Here is a 23,991-nt window from a genome sequence, read left to right as displayed (position 1 = left end):
TAGTTAGATTAGCTTTAAAGGAAGCTAGAGAGGCTTTTAAAATTCAAGCTGACAAGAAAAGAATGGAACCCAAACCTTTCCATGTTGGAGATAGAGTATACTTATCTACAAAATTCCTGAAATCATTACAGCCATCTAAGAAATTAGGGCCAAATTTCATTGGACATTTCCCTATTACTAGGATCATCAATCCAGTATCAGTTGAACTACTCCTTCAAAAGACATTCAGGCATGTCCATCCAGTATTTCACATTAGTTTACTCAAACGAGAGGTAATCTCATCCTTCAGACTACCTGCATCTACACCACCTGTTCCCATCATGATTGAAGGTGAAAAACACTTTGAAATCAAGAAAATCCTTGACTCTAGGATCCACAGAAGCAAAATACAATACTTAGTTGCTTGGAAAGATTTACCCTCATCCCAAAACGAATGGATCGCTAAACTCAATGTTAGGGCTCCTACCTTACTGAGAAAATTTTACTCCCAATACCCTAACAAACCTTGTTAAAATACGATAATGGATTTTTTGTTTATATCTTTTCACAGGTGCACCCTTTCTTCTTCTAAGAAAGGCAGCATGTCAGATCTCTAAGAGTGATACTGACATTCAATTGGGGGAAGGGAGGTGGCTGGATTCGATTTATTAGCATTGCCTGTGTCAATAGATATTTTACAACCTATATCCTGGTGCTGAAGTGCCCTGAGATCTCCTTATATTTGGGGAATGTTTATGACGGCCATGTGGGTTGTTTCACTTTAAAGGATAACGGAGAATTGCAAAGGGAATGCATGCTTATCCAGTTCTCAGGGCAGCTGATAAAGAAAACATCTTCACACTTGTGTATTGTGTAAAATCTGCATTCTGGCTAAAGGGAGGGGTCTCTACTGCTTTAATCCTACTTCTCTTGCCTAAGGGTATTCAGATGTTACTTTGAATTCATTGCTGTCACTTCCACTTAATAAAAGGTTCCTTTTGAAATACTCCATTTCAAGAGTCTCCACTTTGTTAGGTTAGAGGGAGAGGCAGTCCTTACACAGTTGTTCTGAGATGACATCTGCTAGCTCCTTTAGAACTCTGGGATGTAATCCCTCAGGTCCTCATGATTTGTGTTCATCAAGATCAGGCAGGTGTTCTCTTACTATTTTTTTTTTTTGGCTTATTTTAACTTTTATTTCCAGTCTGTTTTTTACAGTTATGTTTCTGGTAGGGCTATACATTCTTTTTGCATGAAGACCAATGCAAAGAATGAGTTAAGCAGCTCTGCTTTCTCTCTGTTGCCTGTTACTTCCTTGTCTTCTTCTCTCTTTAGTGGACTGACTGCTTCCTTGATTTTTTTCTTGTTATTTATATGTTGGAAGAAACAGTCAAGACTCTGACAGTTTGCTCAGGTTCAAGAAATGCTTTATTGAGTGCATCATGTCAGCATTTAGAAAGTTGAAGCTAGGTCTAAATAGGCCCGTGCTCAGTGATAGTTAAAAGAATAGGATTTCCCTACCCCTGTGTCTTTTAGGTCATATGGGCTAATCAAGTCAGCCACAGGTTCCTGCTCAGCTCCAACAGATGTCCGTTGATGTGACCTTGGTTCACACTCTGGCTGGTAGATGTTTTGACTAGCAGCTGAGGCACCACATTCCTAAATTCCCCCATCCCTCCCTCCTTGAATGGCAACCAAGAAATGAAGCAGGAGCAAGCATGAGAGAGAATGGCTTCAGCTGAAATTGTTTTGCAGGTTGACACAGGGCTAGTGGACTGCTTGGAGGTCTTGGAGGGCTAGTGGACTGCTTGGCCTACTCCTTGAATTCTGCTGCTTCTGGGAAGAAGACTGGGTTATTTAGTGAACTCTGATAAAATAAAACTATAGGACAGATCATACACTGGAGCAAAAGGAAACAGAACTCAAATTATCTTTTAATATATTTGTGTAATTTTTGTACAAAATACAAGTTATTTATATAGTTGCTCTTTTCTACAAATTCATCATCCTAACTAAATAAAGTAGACCAGTGAAGCTGCATAAGAAATATCTTGTGTTCTCTCAAAATATGGTGTGTAATAGCTATATAATGCATTAAAAAGTACCTGATTCTATATTTCACATTCAGAACAGATTTAAAGTTATTATATATGTACCTCTAACAACACAGATGCATCAGTTTCTCATATAAAAGTTTTTTTTTAAGTAGATATTTTCTATATGACAATGTATTCTCTTTTTTCTAATTAGAATTGCATCTCTAGCATAATAATAACTAGATGTTATGCAGAAATGCAACAGGCAATTGTTTTTCCTAAAGTGATGAGAAAAATCAATTTCTATTCATTTCTCCTTATCGTTACTATCAAAAGTTAAAGACAATTGCTAACATTTAGCCAAATTCACATATACATATCCTTCATTTATTACCTATAGTAAACTAAAAATTGCTTGTGTATGTGAGCAGACTATCACAAAATGAGTTTTCCTATTTCCTGATAATAAACAATACAAATTATTCATCCATTCAGTCAAGAGTTGTCAAGTGCAGAAGATCATGTGATCATGTGATATGTTCTAAAATACTTTGGCACCAAATGCATACTTGTCCTCACAAACACAACACAGCATATTTCTGTGATGAATGAATGACTTCCTTCTAATGCTTTTATTTCAAAATCTGCTGCTGGTACAAAACGACACATACTATACAGTATTTCATGCAATTCATTAGTGGGGCTGCAGGCAGAAGCAACCATTTTAGCCCTTTAAACTGAACTTGTACCTACTATAGTAGTGGAGATGAGGTCTTGTGAAACAATCCACTGGGAAGCTCTTCTACACAAATGCCGTGGTACTACTTATTTTGCATAATTCAATTTCATCAGTACAAGAGGATATTGTAGCAGCTGCTCAACTGTTATTTTTCTCTTTATTAGTGAGTTGATATAATCAAACATGTTACTGGGGAAGAGCAGAGGGCTAGTATTAGTAGCGCCAGAAAGAGTGAAGTGACTGGGCCAAACCCGAAAGGACGCTCAGCTGTGGATGCATCTGGTGGTGAAAGGAAAGTCCGATGCTGTAAAGATTTTTTATCCATAGGAACCTGGAATGTAAGATCCATGAATCAAGGCAAGTTGGATGTGGTCAAACAAGAGATGACAAGACTGAACATCGACATCTTAAGAATCAGTGAACTAAAATGGACAGGAATGGGTGAATTTAATTCAGATGACCATTAGGTATACTACTATGGGCAAGAATCCCTCAGAAGAAATGGATTAGCTTTCATAATCAATAAAAGAGTAGGCAAAGCGATATTGGGATACAATCCTCAAAATGACAGAATGATCTCAGTTTGAATCCAAGGCAAACCATTCAATATCACAGTATGCCCCAACACTCGTGCTGAAGAGGATGAAATTGACCGGTTCTATGAAGCCCTACAGCACCTTAAAGAATTAACAGCAAAAAATGCTGTCCTTATCATTATGGGGGATTGGAATGCTAAAGTAGGAAGCCAAAAGATAACCAGAATAACAGGCAAGTTTGGCCTTGGAGTACAAAATGAAGCAGGCTGATAGAATTTTGTCAAGAGAATATGATGGTCATAGCAAACACTCTTTTCCAACAACCCAAGAGATGACTCTACACATGGACATCACCAGACGGTCAACACAGAAATCAGGTTGACTATGTGCTCTGCAGCCAAAGATGGAGAAGCTCTATACAGTCAGTAAAAACAAGACCAGGAGCTGACTGTGGCTCTGATCATGAGCTTCTCATTGCAAAATTTAGGCTTAAATTGAAGAAAGTAGGGAAAAGCACTAGGCCACTCAGGTATGAATCATATCCCTGATGAATATACAGTAGAGGTGACAAATAGATTTAAGGAATTAGATCTGATAGACAGAGTGCCTGAAGAATTACAAGTGTACATTAGTTGTACAAGTGGTAGCAACTAAAACCATCCCAAAGGAAAAAAAAATGCAAGAAAGCAAAATGGCTGTCTGAGGAAGCTTTGCAAATAGCTGAGGAAAGAAGGGAAGGAAAAGGCAGGGAAGAAAGAGAAAGATACACCCAATTGAATGCAGAATTCCAGAGAATAGCTAGAAGAGATAAGAATGCCTTCTTAAAAGAAACAGAAGAAAACAATAGAATAGGGAGGACCAGAGATCTCTTAAAGAAAATTGGAGATATGAAGGGAAAGTTTCATGCAAAGATGGGCATGATAAAGGACTAAAATGGCAGGGCCCTAATAGAGACAGATGAGATTAAGAAGAGGTGTCAAAATTACACAGAATAACTATACAAGAACGAGCTTAAAGGTCCCTGATAACTATGATGGGGTGGTCACTGACCTCGAGCCAGACATCCTAGAATGTGAAGTCAAATGGGCCTTAGGAAATCTGAGCAACAACAAAGCTAGTGGAGGTGACAGTATTCCAGCTGAGCTATTCAAAATCTTAAAAGACGAAGCAGTAAAAGTGTTACATTCAATTTGCCAGCAAATTTGGAAAACTCAACAGTGGCCACAGGATTGGAAAAGGTCAGTTTACATTCCAATTCCAAAGCAAGAATTCCAAAGAATGTTCAAACTATCGCACCATTGCACTCATTTCACATGCTAGTAAAGTTATGCTTAAAATCCTATAAGCTAGGCTCCAGCAGTATGTGGATCAAGAACTACCAGAAGTACAGGCAGGATTTCGAAGAGGCAGAAGAACTAAAGATCAAATTAGCAACATACGCTGGATCAAGGAGAAAGCTAGGGAGTTCCAGAAAGACATCTACTTCTGTTTCATTGACTTGCTAAATCCTTTGATTGTGCGGATCACAACAAATTGTGGCAAGTACTTAAAGAGATGGAGCATCTATTTAAGACCATCTTATTTGTCTCTTGAGAAACCTATATGCAGGTCAAGAAGCAACAGTGAGAACTGGACACAGAACCACTGATTGGTTCAAAATTGGAAAAGGAGTCCGGCAAGGCTATATACTGTCACCCTGCCTATTTAACTTATATGTAGAACACATCATGAGAAAGACGGGACTATATGAATCAAAAGTTGGAATTAAGATTGCCGGGAGAAATATCAACAACCTCAGATATGCAGACGATACCACTCTAATGGCAGAAAGCGAAGAGGAACTAAAGAGTCTCTTGGAGTGGCTCTTCAAGAGGCTCTTGAAGAAGGAGATTGCAAAAGTTGGCTTGAAACTCAATATTAAGAAAACTAAGATCATGGCATCCCCCTCTCAATTCCTGGCAAACAGATGAGGCAGAAATGGAGGTAGTGACAGATTTTATTTTCCTGGGCTCCAAGATCACTGCAGATTGGGACCACAGCCAAGAAATTAAAAGACACTTGCTCCTGGGGAGGAAAGCTATGGCAAATCTAGACAGCATTCTAAAAAGCAGAGACATCACCCTGCCAACAAAAGTGCGTATAGTCAAGGTTATGGTTTTCCCAGTTGCAATGTATGGCTGTTAAAGTTGGACCATAAGAAAGGCTGAGTGCCAAATAATTGAGGCCTTTGAACTATGGTGCTGGAGAAGACTCCTGCAAGTCCCTTGGACTGGAAGGTGATCAAACCTGTCAGTCCTAGAGGAGATCAACCCTAACTGCTCTTTAGAAGGCCAGATCCTGAAGATGAAACTCAAATACTTTGGCCACTTAATGAGAAGGAAGGACTCATTGGAGAAGAGCCTAATGCTGGGAAAGATTGAGGGCAAAAGAAGAAAGGGACGACAGAGAATGAGGTGGCTGGATGGAGTCACTGAAGCAGTAGGCATGAGCTTAAATGGACTCCAGAGGATGGTAGAGGACAGGAAGGCCTGGAGGAACATTGTCCATGGGGTCGCAATGGGTCGGACATGACTGCGCAACTAACAAAAAATAATCAAACATTTAGATTCCATCTGAAAGCAAGAGGTTCCATTCACAGAAGGTTCAGACAATGTCATCTTTTGTAGATTTGTGTCACAAAGCGATAGTACCAAGCAAATGCCATTCTGCCATTTCACTGGAATTAGTAAATAAATGACATGCACTTCTAGGATCCAATGGCAACATGCTGAATAGAATTAAAAGGCAGAAGGCAAGTTAAGACAGATGCCAGAATAATAGAAATCGTAATTATTCTTTTATTACTATGCAGCTGTAAAGGAAACCATTGCTACTGGGAAAAACTGAAAGGTGAGAATTCCATATATGTCATATGAAGGGTCTCACCAAGGAATTCTAAATTTTCACAGAAATAAACATCCAGTTTTCCTCTAGGACAGTGATGGCTAACCTTTTTGCCATCGCGTGCCAGGAGGGGGGCGGGGGAGGGTCGTGCACGCACATGCCCACGCGTATGTGTGCACAACCCCCTCCCCCTCCCCCCCGCTCCTGGCACATGATGGCCTGGTAGGCCCGTTTTTCTTTCTTACCTGGTTCCGAATCCTCTCTGTGTATCTGGGAAGGGCGAAAACAGCCTTTCCCACTCCCTTGGAGGCCCTACAGAGGCTGAAAGGGCCCATTTCCCAACTCCCGGTGGGACAGGAAGTGACATTTTTTGCTGTCCCCAGCCTCCAGAACCTCTCTAGGAGTCTCTAGGAGCCTCTCTAGGAGTCTCTGGAGGCTGGGGACAGGAAAAAATGTCACTTCCTGTCCCACCGGGAGTGGGGAAATGGGCCCTTTGAGCCTCCGTAGGGGCTCCAAGGGAGTGGGAAAGGCTGTTTTCGCCGTTCCCAGATACACAGAGAGGATCTGGAGCCAGGTAAGAAAGAAAAACGGGCCTTCCCCACCCCCCCCCAGGCCCTCCAGAGGCAGGAAACAGCCTGTTTCCCTACTTCTGGTGGGCCCAGAAGGCCCGAAAATCAGCTGGCTGGCACGCGCATGCGCCCCAGAGCTGAGCTGGCGTGCCCACTAATATGGCTCCGCGTGCCACCTGTGGCATGCGTGCCATAGGTTCGCCATCACGGCTCTAGGATTTTAAAGTTAATTGCTTATTCAAATACTTGCAGTTGAAGAGAAGAATCAGTGATAATTTACATTCTTTTCAGAAAGAAGATTATTTCTGAAGAAGGAAAGAAGGAAGGAGAAGGAAAAAATTCACAGTTCAGCAAATTAAATTTTTTAAAAAATAAGGGAAGGTGGGAGGGCTCTAAAACAATTTGCTGAGATCTTGGATAGCTACTACCAATCAGAAAAAAACAGGACTGGGTAGGATGGACCAATGCCCATGCTTCAGGAGAAGGCAGTCTCGGCACTTTTAATGGAATTCCCACCTCAGGATATGGTAACTCCTGTTTATGTCTCTCCTACCACCAAAGATAATGATGAAGAGAGTAAAGAATAAGAAACGCTCTACAATATCCCGTTCAGTTTGTTTAAAACAATTGTCCATTTCCACCCATACTGCATTAGTTATACAGACCTACTGCCAAGGAAGTTTTAGATAAAGCTTTTATCATACCATCCTTCTATCTACTCTATAGTATTTTTCACTTAACAAAACAGTAACAGAGTAACAGAGTTAGAAGAGACCTTGGAAGTCTTCTAGTCCAACCCCTGCTCAAGCAGGAGACCCTATACCATTCCATACAAAAGGCTGTCCAGTCTCTTCTTAAAAGCCTCCAGTGATGGAGCACCCACAATTTCTGAAGGCAAGCACTTCCACTGGTTAATTGGTCTCACTGTTAGGAAATTCCTTCTTAATTCTAGGTTTCTTCTCTCCTTAATTAGTCTCCATCCATTATTTCTTGTCTTGCCTTCTGATGCTTTGGAGAATAAGTTGACCCTATCTTCCTTGTGGCAGTCCCTCAAATATTAGAACACTGATATCATGTTACCTTTAGTCCTTGTTTTCAGTAGACTAGACAATTCCTGCAACTGTCCTCCATATATTCTAGCCTCAGCCTCCCCCCATCTTTGTTGCTCTTCTTTGTACTCTTTCCAAAGTCTCAGTCTCTACATCTTTTTTTATCATATGGTGACCAAAACTGGATGCAGTACCCTAAGTGTGGTTTACTAAGACTTTATAAAGCGATACTAATACTATTATATCAAGAGAGTAAAGAATTGAAATGGAAATGGGCTGGTCACATAGCAAGATGAACTGATGGCAGATGGACCAAAGCAGTCATAGAATGGATCCCATTTGATAAAAAGCATCCATGAAAGAAACCTAAAAGATGGATTGATGACATCAAGGAAGTATTGTGGGCTCAATTGGCAAAAGAAAGCTCATGACCGCATAGGTTAGATACTGTACATGCAGAAGAGGCCATCATGCTGCAGTGGACAGATAATGGCTAAAATGAAGATGATGACTATTACTTCACATAATCTTGATTCTATCCTTCTGATAATGCAACCTAGGATTGTGTTGGCTTTTTTGGCTGCTGCCACATACTGCTGGCATGTACCTACTAGACAATATGTTGTCTAGTACGACTCCAACATCCCTCTCCCAGTTACTGCTATTTAGCCAGGTTTCACCCAGTGGTGGGTTCCAACCGGTGTTATCACCAGTTCTCTTGGTGCACATGCTTTGCAAGGCCGGTTTTGGCTGGCAGAGTGCTGCAGGAGGCCGGGGAGGCCAAAAATGGGGCATGGGAGCAGGGTGCACGTGGTCCAGTTTTGGCTGGCAGAGTGCTGCAGGAGGTTGAGGAGGCTGAAAATGGGGCATGGGGGGACGACGCATGTGGGCTGTTTTGGTCAGCAGAGGCACCGCAGGTTGGTCCTTTAATATTTCCAGGCTGGCCCCATGGGCTGGGTTTAAGATATCTAAGGAAACCATTTTGTTATGTTATGCATTTGATGAGTGAGTAAATACAAGGAGCAAACAGGAGTTTAATAAAAAAGTTCTTTCCTTTTTTTTCAAAGCTGATCAGATTTTATAGAAAATGTTGTATCCTGTTCTGAGCACTATGTCTTAGGAAAGACAGTCACACTGACATATAGCAAGTCTAGAAGAGAACAGTCAGGTAAAGTTTACAAGAAATAGTTGAAAGTGCTTGATATATTTCACTTGGAGAAGATTAGACAGACATGGTAGCTGTTCATATATCTGAAGGACCGCTATTATGTAGAACCTTTTCAAAGTTGTTCCAGAATACAGAACTAAAAATACTTAGATAAATGAAGTAGCTTTTGATTGGATTTCAAGACAAAATACCCCTAACAGTGAGTAGAGCAAATGGCCTCAGGAAATAGTAAATTCTTAAATTAAACCAAATAATAACCAAATTTATTTGGCAGGGGAAGAAGCCAGGATTAAAAGAAAGATGATGCAGGAGATAAAAGAAAGAGGAGGCCTGGGCTTACCATGTTGGGAGAATTACTACTCAGCAGCCCTGTTAGTATGGGTAAAAGAATGGATTACCTTGGGTAACAATCGTCTTCTTAAAATAGAAGGGCTGGCATATGGCACTCTGGCGAGATAGTATCCCACAAAGTAAATGGTTTACCAGACATTACATAAGAAATATTTTAATTCAAAATTGGGAAAAGGTCAGCAAACATTATATTAAAACACCGTGCTGGATATCACCGGTGGAAGTGCTGACGTACCCCAAACTCTACAATCCAACAAAGAAATTAATATATAAAGATTTACTGAATACACAGGGAAAATTAAAATCTAAACAGGAATTGAATTCTCTAAGACTACAAGTGGATTGGTGGACCTACCTACAGATTCAATCCAAATTCAAGAAAGATAGAGATGGGAAAGGCATATACATGGACCTACAAGAATTAGATAAAATTTTGATGGGCCAAGAAAAAGGCATGATTTCAAAAAGTTATAGTATAGTATAGTTTATTGAATAGCCCAAAGGCCTTTTCAAACAAAACAGAAAAGAAAAAGGGAAAAAGATAAAACAGTTACAAAAATAGCAATCTAAAAATATATGATAGATGACATTAAAATTTTACAATATCAAATTTCAATAGCTAAATTGCCAAGACTAGATAACCCAAATAGGATAGCTCCTAACTGAGCTCATCTTCCTTACAATCGATAAAATTCAAAAAGTTATAAACTGTTAATGAGATTAGAGATAGGTGATGAGATAATCAAAGATACAATGATCGCCTGGGGGAAAAACTTCGGTTACTCAATCCACCTAGACAAATGGCAAGGGATTTGGTGGGAGAATATGAAGTCAGTAGTATCCACGGCATACAAAGAGAACATTTATAAGATGATATATAGGAGGCACCTTCCCCCTGATAGATTGGCTAAAATGTTCAATGGACAATCTGCTGAATGTTGGAAGTGCGGGCTGGAGCGAGGCACTACTATCATCAATGGTGGACATGCCCGGAAGCAGTTAAGTTTTGGGGGAAAATAAAAAAATGGCTTAATGAGATTTTAAATCAAAAGATTGATTGGGCACCAGAGACATGCTTGCTCAGCTCCAAACCAGATAATATTAAAAAAGACTTATGGTATTTGGCCCTACACATTATCACAGCGGCGAGATTGATATATGTGCAACTTTGGAAAAACAAAAATATCCCATCAGAGGAAGCAATTATAAAAAAGATTTTGGACTGTGCGGAAGCAGATAAACTGACTAAAAAATTAAAAGATAAAGATCAAACACAAACATGTTTATCCTGGGAAAAATTATATACTTGGCTAGCGAAGAGAAAATCATAACCCAATCGAAAAGAGGAAAAGTATTTATTGAGAAACCTATAATATACAAATAAAGTGAGGTCGGATAGACCTAATAGATATATAAAGAGATATAAGTTGTTCTATCTCCCTCGGAATATAATGTAGATATAGCGTATCGATGTTTGTTATTTGTTATGTTGTCTTGTATGTTATTTATATAGTGTGTGTCGTTTTCTGTTTTTTAATGAAAAATGTAAATAAAGATTATTTTAAAAAAAGGAAATAGTAAATTCTTCTTAATGGAAGTGTTTAAACAGACACTGGGACACCAGGGATGCTGGTGGACACCTATACTGAACAAGAATGGACTAGATGGTCTATATGGATCCTTACTTTCTATGATTTTATAGTTTCAGCATCTCCTCCTCTTCAAGTAGGTGCATAAGACATACAAGTGGTGAGTTCAATATATGGTTATTATCCTCTAATTTTGCAGAGAAACAATCAAACCCTATGAAGAATAGACTATAAGTGCAGCATCCATACACATTATATTAATTATGTGCAAGCAATTTTCTGTAGAGAAGCTGGCTCTAAACTGGGTGGGAAGTCACTGAGAAAACAAGTATTTTTTATGTGTATTTTAAGGTGGGTTTTGGGTAGGACTTATATAAGGAGTCCAAGGTTAAAATAACCCAAAAGCAGATGCACAGGAGGGTCTAAGTACTAACATCTCAAAGATGACCTATTGATATGAAAGGCCCCTGTGCTAGTGAAGCATCCTTTGAGACAGGAATTGTGTGTGAAAAAGTAAATCTGGAATTCCAGTATGATCTCAGTTCCTCTTTGTTTTTCTCATTCCTACAACTTCCTGATCACTAAGAATCAAGTGTGTTCTGAGATTGGCCCTTTGCTTGTTGACAGGATGGTCCTCGAGGTTCATCAGAGCGGCGGAGGCGGCGTGATGGCAGGCCAGCCAGCTGGCGGCAAATCTCCTCTAGAAACAGGCCAGAGAAAGAAAGAGCTAATCATTTGACACATACAGCTTCATTTGCAAGAATCATTTTATGGATCCATAGCATTAAAATCATGACTAAATATGAATTGGGGAGAGCACCCAGTTCAGTTTCTAATTATTATTACATATATTTTAAGGATGTTTTTCAATCTATGACTTTCACAGGTATTTGTCCCAAAGTCGGTGATATTTCATTTCCATAAAAGTCACCCAGGTTTCGGGAAAGCAAATATAAAAATATTATTTTAAACATTTTTTTCTATATGTGTTTTAAGCATCCTTAATTTTCTTTCTAGTCATTAAGGAATATCACAATATTCAGAGCAGTTTGAAAATCTTCAAGCAAATCTAATGTTTTTCTTTGCTGAACACTGTTCCATTTTATTTATTTTTATATCTGTTTAGGAGTGTAGTAGAGTTCAAATACACCTAGGATCACTGTGACACAATTGGACACAATCCAGATACTTGTTTTGGAAACAGTGTATTACCTAATAATCACCTAAACAAATCCTGGCTCTTCCTTCTCTCCCCAACACCCCCCGCCCCCGCTTCCTGTTCCTATTCTGCACATTTAGCATTTCTGCACCTTCTCCCATTTGTTAGCAGGCTTCTTAAATTGTCTTGCTGACAATTGAATGTTACTAGAACTATATAACCATACAGTTCTGATACTAATGACTTTTCCTTCTTTAAAAGAGATGCAATTATTTATTTCTATGCATTTGTCTAATATCGGAATTTTTGATAAAAAATTGATAAAAAATGATAATTTTAATTTGATAAGAAATGTCACTTACCTTGCATGGCTTCATCTTCTTTGCAAACAATGCGAGAGCAGATCTCCTTGTTTATTATGTATGCCCGACGGACACTGCCACCAGCAGTGCAGAGGACAAACAGGACAGACAACAGAAACAAAAAATCCCTGAGAACCCAGCATTTAAATAGCAAACTATTATGAATACCTACTGTAATTGCTAATATAAGAACCTATTTTACCTGACACACAACTATGCACAACTAACCCAAACACTCCACTTTTTCAAGAAAATCAGCTAAAGTGTATCTTTTGGAGTGGGAAAGCAATATAAAGAGAAGGGATAATTATGCCTTTGCTTAATCACACCATCTTATACTAGCTGTTTTCCTTCTATGAATATCTAAGCTTGCAGATTTAAGACTCTTCTGCAGAGTAAAGTGTTTTCTAGCTGATGAAAACTATCAAAAAAACAAACCAAACATAGATTTTCCTTTCTGAAAATGCCAAATACTTCTGTGTTTTCCAAAAGCTAGTGTTTGCAGCTGGAGTGCGTTATCCTAATTTCCTGCATAAATTGCACTAAATAAAGGGGCTGTTACATTCCTTTGGCTTGGCCATCTTCCTCAATGTCACTGATCACTGGGAAAACCACTCATTAATTGCAGCATTACATGGGGTGGAGTGGCATGATGGGATGGTGGTGATTGACCTTTTCTTACTGCATCCCTCCTCCTTTGCACTGATGCCAACCAGCTTTAGCAAGGCTTCTTTTGAACATGGGTTAGTTCTATTCAAGAAACAAATTCCCCATCAACTAGAGCTAAATAACAGCCAACTGGTATTTGAGGGGTGGTGGTGAAGTGCCGGAGAGCCAGCTGTCTTTTTCCTTTTTCAAAGCCACGTCTCTAAACTGATATCTTCTGAGACACAAAGGGGGAAGAGTTTAGTGCAGGGATGTCAAACTGGATTTCTTCAAGAGCCAGATCAGCATTGTGGTGATCAGGCTCTTCTGTGGTCCTGCGGGGTGGGGTGGGGAGTGGGGGTGGGGAGAGACTGGATGGACACCTCCTGCAGCACCCTGCTGGCCAAAACGGGGCACAGGGGGGCTGCATGTGGCCCCTTCCACCCCATTTTCAGCCTGAACAGCCTCTTGCAGCACTTGACTGCCAAAACAGGGCACGGGGGACCCAAGTGCTTCGCCCGTGCCTTGCTTTCACCCTCCATGGACTCCTGCAGCACTCTGTCGGCCAAAAATGGGCTGTGCAGAGGCCTCCCGCGGCCCCCACATGGCCTGTTTTCAGCCTTCATGGCTTCCTGAAGCACTCTGCTGGCCAAAAACAGGCCACAGAGGGGAACATGTGTTCTCAGGTGGCAGAAGGCTGTCATGCATTCTTTAGCCCTCCCTGCTCCCAAGGAATTTACTAACTCTCCTCCCATTTCTGTTTGGCAAACTGTGAGCCGAAATGAGGTGCAGGCAATGATGAAATGTGTCAGCTTTGATGCATGCTCACTGATCACATAAATGGAGTGCGCACATATGCACTTTTTTGGCCAGCAGAGTGCTGCAGGAGGCTGGGGAGGCCGAAAACAGGCCATGGGAGGGGGGGTGCATGTGGGTCATGGGGGGAGGGGCAGAGGCACCACAGGCCGGTCCTTTGATATTTCCAGGCAGGCCTTGAGTTTGACAACTGGTTTAGTGGAATAGCTGGACTCATCTACTGCAATAACGAGAATGGACTTGAAGGATAGTGCATGGGTACCAAAGGGAAGGGGTATGCCTTCATCAGTGATCAGTGAGATCTAGGCTGGGGTCCCCAAACCCTGAGCCATGGCCTACTACTGGGCCTTGAGATGTATGGAACCAGGCTGCACAAGTGGCAGGCAAGCTCACATCTGCATCCACTTGCATGAGCAGTTGGCAAGTGTATATGTGTGCACTTCATTTGTGTGAGCAGGGGGCATGTGTCAAAGCAGCCAGTAATAGAGTACCTCCAAGACTTCCACAGCCTAGCTAGCCACTTGAGGGACTGGACTGAGCATATGACCAGCTGCCCTGAGTCTTCGGAGAGGGGCAGCATATAAATTGAATTAATTAAATTGAATTAATTAAATATGCTGATTTCCTACTTCCAAGAAGGGCTGAACTGAGAGCTGTACCAAAACTGCATACCCTGAGGAGTGCTGCACAACCTACAAGTGTGGTTCCAAATGGCCATCAACCTGATGGAGTTCTGAGAGCATGCCACACTGGAGAGTTGACCCCGTAGAACACCCAAATGATGGCTGGGTCCCAACTCCATGAGCTGGGATAAGGAAAAGTAGCGAATGCAAAGAAAGCCACTAATTGGTAAGAGCTAGGGAGAGTGCAGAGAGTTGGCCACATGCCTGCGGTTAGAAAAGTGAAAGCAGAAATCATGAATATACCAAGAGGAGACAATGGGTTAGAGCCACTAATTCCAGCAGATTATCGTGACCTAGCTGAGGTTTTTAGTGAAAAGGAATCAGACATGCTCCTACCTCACCGACCCATTGATTGTGTGATAGAATTATTATTATTATTATTATTATTATTATTATTATTATTATTATTATTATTATTATTATTATTTTATTTCTATACCGCCCTTCTCCCGAAGGACTCAGAGCGGTGTACAGCCTATTTAAAAACACAGACAAAACAATGATATAAAATTTAAAATAATTAAATAAGTGGCTCAAATTTAAAACCCCAATAAATTTAAATACCTCAATTTAAAACTATTGTGTTGATAGTCCGGCCTGGCGGAACAACAGGGTCTTCAATGCGCAGCGAAACACCCGGAGGTCGGAGATCTTACGAATTTCCGGGGGCAGTTCATTCCACAGGGCTGGGGCTCCCACAGAGAAGGCCCTCCCCCTGGGCGTCGCCAGCTGACATAACTTGGCTGATGGCACCCTGAGGAGACCCTCTCTGTGGGAACGAACTGGTAGGTGGGAGGCTATTGGTGGCAGAAGACGGTCTCGGAGGTACCCGGGTCCTATGCCATGGAGCGCTTTAAAGGTGGTAACCAACACCTTGAATCGCACCCGGAAGACCACCGGGAGCCAGTGCAGCTCGCGCAGGAGGGGTGTCACATGGGCATAACAGGTTGCGCCCATAACCACCCGCGCGGCCGCATTCTGGACCAGTTGGAGCCTCCGAGTGCTCTTCAAGGGGAGCCCCATGTAGAGAGCATTACAATAGTCCAACCGGGAAGTAACAAGGGCATGAGTGACCGTGTGCAGGGCGTCCCGATCCAGAAAGGGCTGCAACTGGCGAATCAGGCAGACCTGATAAAAGGCCCCCCTGGCCACGGCCGTCATATGCTCTTCTAAAGACAGCCACGTGTCCAGGAGGACACCCAGATTGCGAGCCCTCTCCGTGGGGGGCAAAGATTCACCCCCAATAGTCAGCGATGGCACCTGCTGACTATATCGGGGCGCCGGAAGCCACAGCCACTCGGTCTTGGAGGGGTTGAGTCTGAGCCTGTTCCTCCCCATCCAGACCCGCACGGCCTCCAGGCAGCGGGACATCACATCAAGGGCATCGTTGGGGTGGTCTGGGGTGGAGATGTACAGCTGAGTATCATCAGCGTACAGATGGCACTTCACCCCAAAACCACGGATGATCTCACCCAGCGGCTTCACATAAATGTTGAACAGGAGGGGTGAGAGGACCGACCCTTGCGGCATTATGCCAGGAGCCAACCTAACCAAGCCAAAAATGTACTCTATGGTCCTCAGAGAGATGGATGAGCTCTAAGAATTCATCAACAAGAATTTCATCTAGCCCAGTGATGGCTAACCTTTTTACGATCGCGTGCCAGGAGAGGGGGGGCGGGAGAGGGTCGTGCACGCATGTGCCCACACGCATGCATGCGCAACCCCCTCCCCCCTCCCCCCGCTCTTGGCACATGATGGCCTGGTAGGCCCGTTTTTCTTTCTTACCTGGTTACAGATCCTCTCTGTGTATCTGGGAAGGGCGAAAATAGCCTTTCCCACTCCCTTGGAGGCCCTACTGAGGCTGAAAGGGCCCATTTCCCAACTCTCGGTGGGACAGGAAGTGACATTTTTTGTTGTCCCCAGCCTCCAGAACCTCTCTAGGAGTCTCTAGGAGCCTCTCTAGGAGTCTCTAGGAGCCTCTCTAGGAGTCTCTGGAGGCTGGGGACAGGAAAAAATGTGGGAAAGGCTGTTTTCGCCCTTCCCAGATACACAGAGAGGATCTGGAGCCAGGTAAGAAAGAAAAACGGGCCTTCCCCAACCCGCCCCCCAGGCCCTCCAGAGGCAGGAAACAGCCTGTTTCCCTGCCTGTGGGCCCAGAAGGCCCAAAAATCAGCTGCCCAGCGCACGCATGCGCCCCAGAGCTGAGCTGGCATGCCCACTAATATGGCTCCGCGTGCCATAGGTTCGCCATCACAGATCTAGCCAATGAAATAATAATGACGGCCCCAGTGCTTTTAAAGAAAAGAAAGAAAACTTCTTTAGGTAAAATGTAGATTACAGGGGGCTAAACTGCATATGTGTAGAAAACATGTAAACCTCCCCCTGATGAGGGATATGCTGGGCTATTTGGCAAGAGGAAAAATCTTCACCAAACTAGACTTGAGTTTGTACTTGAGGCGTACTACTGAGTGAGGATTAAGGAAGGGGATGAATGGAAAACAGTGTTCATTTGTCCTCTAGGCTGCTACCAGTTCTGAGTAAGTCACCCTGTGAACCTGGTGATCATCCCCATAGAATTGGCAGTACACTCCTCGGGGCATAAGGGAAGCCAGTTGCTGGTTTGGACTCGGGTTGCGCTAGATGCTTGGTCAACCCTGCATTAGTCAAAAAGTTAGGCCTGCAGCTCAGAGAACTCAAAGTGCCGGTGGCCTTTTGCCAATTGGATGGGTCAGTAGTGAGGGGGGGGCAATGTTTGTTACTGAATCCATGGAGATGAGAATCGGGGCCCATACAGAAACCCTAAGCTTTATTGTGGCACCAGGCACGGAGCAGGCCCTAGTACTGGGTCTAGCATGGCTCTTAAAATAGAATCCTTATGTGAATGGGAGGAGGAGTTGGTTAAAGATCAGGTGGAAAGTGCCTGGGCTGAACCCAAGCAGATGCTATCAGCACCACTAGGAGAGAAAGCAAAGAAAGAGATGGGGCAGCCACACAAGAATGCTCTAAGGGTGACCCCTGAATACCTAAGGAGTACTGGGACTTACAGGATGCTTTTAGCATAAGGGGCCCAGATGCACTCCCCACTCATTGCCCCATGGACTATTCCATAGAAATCCTAGCAATAACTAAGCTTCCCAAGCCGAGAGTGTGTTCAATGACCCCGAGAGAGCTCAAGGACCTCTGGTCATTCATAGACAATAACTTAAAGCATGGGTTCATACAACCAGCCAGACCCTGGTACTTTTCAGGGAAAAGAAAGATGAGACCCTATTGCAAGCTTACCACAGTTTGTGTGGAAAACATTTACCCACTATCCTCATGAAGGACATGTTGGCCCCCCTGGCCAAGGGGACTTACTAAACTGGACTTATGAGAAGTATATTTGAGAAGTATATATCAGTTGCCCCCTGAGATAAGGAGAATCCATGACCTCAGTGCCTTCCGCTGTGCCCTTAAAACTTTCTTTTTTCAACAAGCCGGGCTGGCTTAATTTCTTTTTAAGGGTTTTATTAATTGTTCTGTTTTGCTGATCGTTTTTAATTAACGGGGCCAAATCTATATATATTTTTAAATGTGTTTTAATATTTGTATCTGGTGTTTTTATCTGGCTGTTCACCGCCCTGAGTCCTCAGGGAGAAGGGCGGTATACAAATTCAAAAATAAATAAATAAATAAAATAAATATATTATCAAGTCTGAATCAAGGAGGGGGATGAGCCATCTTTATGCAGCTAATTAATGAAGTGCTGCATAAGCACTTGAATAAAGGGGTCCTAGTTTATGGATGACATTAATTTAAAGCAAAACCATGGCTGAACATGTGAAATTGGTCACAGCCATGCTAAAGAAACTTAAAGCAGCTCACCTGTATGCTAAACTGTCTAAGTATGAGTTCCACCAGAGTAAATTTGACTACTTGTAATACTGCATTTTCCATGATGGGATAGAGATGGATCTTGAAAAAGTGCAGGCAGTCCTGACCTGGGTTCCTCCCTGTACAAGGAAGCAACTTCAAAGCTTCCTGGGATTTGCCTACTTTTACTGTTAATTTATCCCATCATTTGCACAAATAGCATTGCCCACCACTAATCTCTTAAAAACCAAAGGTGAAGGGAAACCCAAACCTAGCCAGCCCCATAGCCAAAGTGGTCTATGGAATGTCAACTCAAATACTTGTTCATGGTGGAGCCAGACTTAAAGCACCCTGATCTGAACATCCCTTTTGTTATTCAGGCATATGCTAGTGGTGAAGTGGTAGGAGCCATGTTGCTACAAAAGAATGAGCAGCCATGTACATACACCTCCAAAAACTCCCTGAGACCAAATGCAGATGGGCAGTGTGGGAGAAGATGTACATGGTATGCTGGGCACTCCTCACCTGGAGGAACTTCCTAGAAGCAAATAAGGCCCCCTTCAAGGTATGGACAGACCACAAAAAATTGGAGGCCCTAAAAACCTCCAGGAGGTTATCCCCCAAGCAAGGGTTCAATATTTCAACCAGTTCAATTTTACATTGCAATATCTCCCAGGAGGGAAGAACTTTGTAGCCAATCCTGTTGTGACCCTGGCCCACGTAGTTGATATTAAATGCAAAACAGTTCCAAAAAACAAACAGATTTTATTTAAACAGCTGAGAATTAACTCATTCTCAGTTTATTCTAAATGAAATGAAAGCAAAGTCCTTAAAACACCAGTCCAAATCCTCTTTCTAGACTACCGCAATACAATAGCTCTGTTGTGATCTGCCAGCAGCCTGTGGAGCTGGCAGTGGAGTCAGACAGGGATGAGGCTGAGGAAGAACAGGGGGCAGTCCTGGAGGCTGGGGGAGGCCCAGATGAGGGCTCTGCGTCGGAGGCAGAGATGGGGCCAGGGCCATTGGGAAGTGATGTGCGGACTCTGGAGCCTCCAGAGGCTGACAGTAGAGAGGCAGAGGAACAGGATGAGCCTGTTTCTAGTGCATGTATGAGAAGAGCTGCCAGAAGGCAAGAGCAGCTACAGCAAAGAGGATGACTTGGGAGTAGGGCCAAGAGATGAGTAGGGCCAAGCCTTCCATAAGGCTTAAAAGACCAGCAACGGCTCTTGGGCTCTTTGTCAGAAAATAACGTTGATAGACTTGTTCTTGTCTTTCTGCACTTATCTCTGGTTGGTGTCTTCTGCTTCTGAACTTTTGCCAAGAGAAGCCTTTGGCAGTTTGCCTAATTATGCCAAGATTAGACTGAGGATTAGACTGAAGAATTTGTATTATGAAGAGTTTGTTTTAATTTAGTTTGGACTACGCTGAGAATGAATTAATTCTCAGCTGCTCTAATAAAGTCTGTTTGTTTGGAACTGTTGTGTCCACTTGGGCCTGGGTCACAACAGTTTGTTTTCCATCAAAAACTCTACCATCAAGCAGCGATGTTAACTTGAGTAAAAGAATGGATTTTATTGAGAAATGTAAGATTATTGACTTTGGAAGGACATGATTTGCAATTAGGTTGGCATGCTTTTCTATGGTACGGGAAAACCAGGATACATGGATACTTCCAGAGACATTGTGTAAGGAATGGTTTGTTAACAGTATGGGAAAGAGTGAAAGAAAAACATTATATGGAAATATCAATGTGGCTTTCAACAATAGAAATGTTGACACATCCAGATATGATTAATATGGAAAATATTGTGAGATATAAGGATATTTTAACAGAAAAGGGAGAACTAAAACAGAAACAAGAACTAGAAAAACAAGGGATTGAGACAAACTGGTATACACAATTGCAAATACAATCAAGATACAATAAAGACTTGAAAGTATGGTTTTAATTTTGGAAAATCAGATCAGGATGAAATAATGACTGGAACAGATGAAAAATAATTAAGAAATTGTATAATTACTTATTGCAAATTAGATTAGAAGACGAAAAAGTAAAAGAGACAATGATAACATGGGCAAAAAATTTTGGTTATACAATAGAATTAGAGAGATGGCAACAACTATGGGACAGGAATTATAAATTAACAATGGCAACTGCATATAAAGAAAACTTATATAAAATGTTTTATAGATGGCATATGTCACCAGAAAGGTTAGCAAAAATGTTTAAGGATAAATCAGCTAAATGTTGGAAATGTTTGCACTTGCCAGGATCATATGTGGTGGTCATGTACCGAAGCAAAACATTATTGGATTAGAACACAGACAAGATTAGAGGAAATGATACACCAGCGTATAGAATTAAAACCAGAGATTTTTCTATTGGGTATTTTACCAGAGAGATATAGTAAAGAAGAGCTAGTAAAGAACACATAATAACAGCAGCAAGAATTGTGTTTGCACAAAATTGGAAGGTAGAAAAAATCCCATCAGAAGGTGAAGTAATAAAGAAGATTTTAGATTGCCCAAAAATGAACAGATTAACATTAAGAATAAAAGATAAAGAGGAATCGGTGCATTTCAAGACATGGGGATGATTTTATGTATTGTTAGAAAAGAAATATGAATAAAAGATGACAGATTAATAAATTAGACAATGTGATGGCAAATGAGAGAGAAGACAAAAAGAGAAACTCAGATGACACATGTGCAAATGGAAAAGGGGGATGGGGGGAAAGGAAAAAATGTTACTACATAAATGTACAACCATTATGATATATGTGTAATTGGTAAAATAGAAAAGAAATTGAAAAGAAAGTATATATTAATAGAAAATTCTATATATTAATAAAAAATTCCCAATAAGGGAAATATCGGACAACAAAAGAGACAGAATGGAAAGAGGAGCAGAGGGTAAGATAGGAGGGGAGAAGGAGAGAGGAACAGAAGAAAGGGAAAAGGAGGGGAAGAAAGGGAGGGGAAAAGAGTAGGAGAGAAAGTTAGAAAGGAGGGAAAGAAGGGAGAAGGGGGAAAAGGAAGGGGAAGGAGAGAAGAGGAAGGAGAGGAGGTAAGAAGAAAGTAGAAAACGATAGAAGAAGGCAGGGAAGGGAAAGAGAGAAAGATTGTTGTAAAATAAGGGAGAAGAAAGGGTAGAAAAGCAACCCTGAATATAATTTTTTAAAAAAAATCTTTAGAAAATATATGTATATGTGGGATTAATTATAGATAAGAGAATGTACATTTACAATATATTTATAAGAAATAAAATAAAAAACTTTTTTCAAAAAAAAAAAAGGAGGATCACTCCTCGGCCCCAGCCATGCGTTTTCAAGGCCAGGCTATTGCAATAGCTTTTCACTCCAAGCAGCCCGGGCTTGAAAATGCATGGCTGGGATGAAGGATAGATCCTCCTTAACAAGCTCAAACTGCTCCAAGCCTGGGTTCCTCGTCGACACTGAAAGTACTGGCATTCAACCTGGCTGTTTCTCTGTGCCTGGTTTTCTGGATGGGTGCTGCAAAAGATGCTCCCCCAAAAAGAGAGCGGTGGAGAGAAGAAGCAGCTGCTGATCACATGGAGCGTTGTTCTCTGGCAACTTGTTTTCTCTCCACAGCTCTCTTGCTGGGAGAGCAAGAGAGTCTTTCGCAGCACAGCGCTTTGGGTCCTGTAAGTGTAAGTCCCATCCAGAAAGCTAGGCAGAGAGAAACAGGTTGAATCCTGTTTCTCTTCGGTGCAGTGCTTTCTGGACTTACCAGGACTCAAAGAGCAGTGCTGTGAAAGACTCTCTCTCCCTCCCAGCAAGAGAGCAGGAGAGAGAAAACAGGTCGCCAGAGAACACATGGAGGACTCCGTCATGTGCTCTCCAGTTCAGTGGCTTCCCAGTGGTATACAGTGGGGTTACCTACATGCCGAGATAGTAGGTTAACTGATAGGGCAATGTCGGGCCTTGTCCAGTTCGCAATGTATAATAGAGAACCTATGGTGGATCTGTATAATGTATTGTCCTTGAACGCCTCAGCCTCATTGTACATGTCTTTTATGAAATCTGGCTGCATTGGTGTCTCACACGTTTTGGCATTTGTCATGTTGCATTTATGTAATAATTCCAATATTTTGTCTTTCTGTGATAGTTGGAAGCCTTTGTCAGTCTTTGTGATTTGTACCCCCAAGTATTTATCCACTTTACCCAATATCTTCAGCGAGAAGTGTCTCCCCAGCTCGTTGGCGAAGTCATTGCATTTGCTAGACTGATTGCTGATGTACAGTATGTCGTCCACGTATATTAAGACATATTCGACAGAGTTGCCTACCTTCTTAGTGAAGAAGCAGTTGTCAGCAGAGGTGGCTGAGAACCCCATGGATTTCAGAGTCTTGGACAGGCACTCGTACCAGCGTTTCCCTGATTGTTTGAGTCCATACAGGCTTCTGTTCAGGACCCAGGTTTCCCCCTTCCTGGTGCTTTGGCTGGGTGGCGCTCTTACATATTGTCGAGCTCAACGTGCAGGTAAGCGGTTTGTACATCGAACTGGTGTACTTCTAGGCCGAGTAGTGATGTGATTACCAGTGCACATTTCATACTTTCAGCCCTGATTGTGGGGGAATATGTTTCTGTATAATCATCAGGGTATTTTTGGGCGAACCCTTGTGCCACCAGTCTGGCCTTGTAGAGGACTTTATTTCCTTCTAATGTTTTAATTTTGTAGACCCACCTGGTGCCTATGGGTGTTTTATATGCTGGGACTTCGGAGGGGGTGTATACATTTAGTTCCCTTAGGCTGCTCATTTCCCTCTCCATAGCTTGTTCCCACTTTGTCCTCTCTCCCTCTGGTAACTTCAGCACATCCTCATATGTGTTGGGGGTTAGTTGGTTAGTGTGGAGGGATAAAACATAGTCCTCTAATCTTTTTGGCGCTTTACCCCTGTTTGCCCTGACTGGCCTGGCAGGGGGTGTCTCGGTGTCATGAAGGTACTTAGCTTCTTTCTCTGTGAGTGAGTCCACTTTAATACAGGGGTGGTTCTCCTTCCATTCCTTCACTTGTACTTCCTGCCTCTTGGGTTGGCCCTTCTCCTGTTCTGTGGCCTTTCCTGTGCTATGCCCTGTCACCTTTTGGTTACCTCCTGGTCCGTCCTTGCTAAGGGACACCTCGTTGAGGTGTATCTTGGACCAGTTGGCATTCTCGTGGAAGACAGCTATTCGTGATACTACAAATCTGTTATTGCTGTCTATGAATCTGTATCCCTTCGTCCCTGGTTCGTATCCCATGAACCTCAAGCTTCTGGATACTTTGTCTCCCTTATGTCTCAATTGCCTGGGGATGTGCACGTCGGCTGTGACCCCGAATATATGTAAGTGTGACACCTGTGGTTTCTTCTGGTGCATTAACTCATATGGAGTTTTATTCAGTACACTGGACCACAGCATGTTTAACATATAATTTGAATAGATGAGTGCCTCTGACCAGAAGTGCTGTCCTAAACAGGCATCCTCTAGTGCACACCTCATCATGGTCTGTAGGGTTCCATTTTTTCGTTCTACAATGCCATTTTGGAAGGTGGAGAACGGAGACGATGTGTAAT

General features: G+C 42.2%; 1 protein-coding gene across 9 annotated transcripts in view; it reads right to left on the bottom strand.

Annotated features, from left to right (window-relative positions):
- MFAP5 (microfibril associated protein 5) overlaps nucleotides 1-23,991 on the bottom strand; it is a 119,115-nt gene that overhangs the window by 25,945 nt on the left and 69,179 nt on the right. For 8 of the 9 annotated variants that reach the window (XM_087888440.1, XM_087888444.1, XM_087888445.1 and 5 more), the window contains 2 exons: nucleotides 12,421-12,494; nucleotides 1,892-11,599 (listed from right to left, as the gene is read on the bottom strand). The exons of the other annotated variant lie outside the window; for it this stretch is intronic. In XM_087888440.1, coding sequence (XP_087744566.1) covers nucleotides 11,481-11,599; nucleotides 12,421-12,494 — 193 coding nt within the window. In that variant the 3' untranslated portion in view covers nucleotides 1,892-11,480. Of the gene's footprint in view, nucleotides 1-1,891; nucleotides 11,600-12,420; nucleotides 12,495-23,991 lie in introns of those variants that run through there. 9 annotated transcript variants of the gene reach the window in all.

Source organism: Pantherophis guttatus, chromosome 2 (genome assembly GCF_059756535.1).
Source record: "Pantherophis guttatus breed Tessera chromosome 2, ASM5975653v1, whole genome shotgun sequence".
NCBI classification, from domain to species: Eukaryota; Metazoa; Chordata; class Lepidosauria; order Squamata; family Colubridae; genus Pantherophis; species Pantherophis guttatus.
This window is presented reverse-complemented; position numbering and strand designations above follow the sequence as displayed.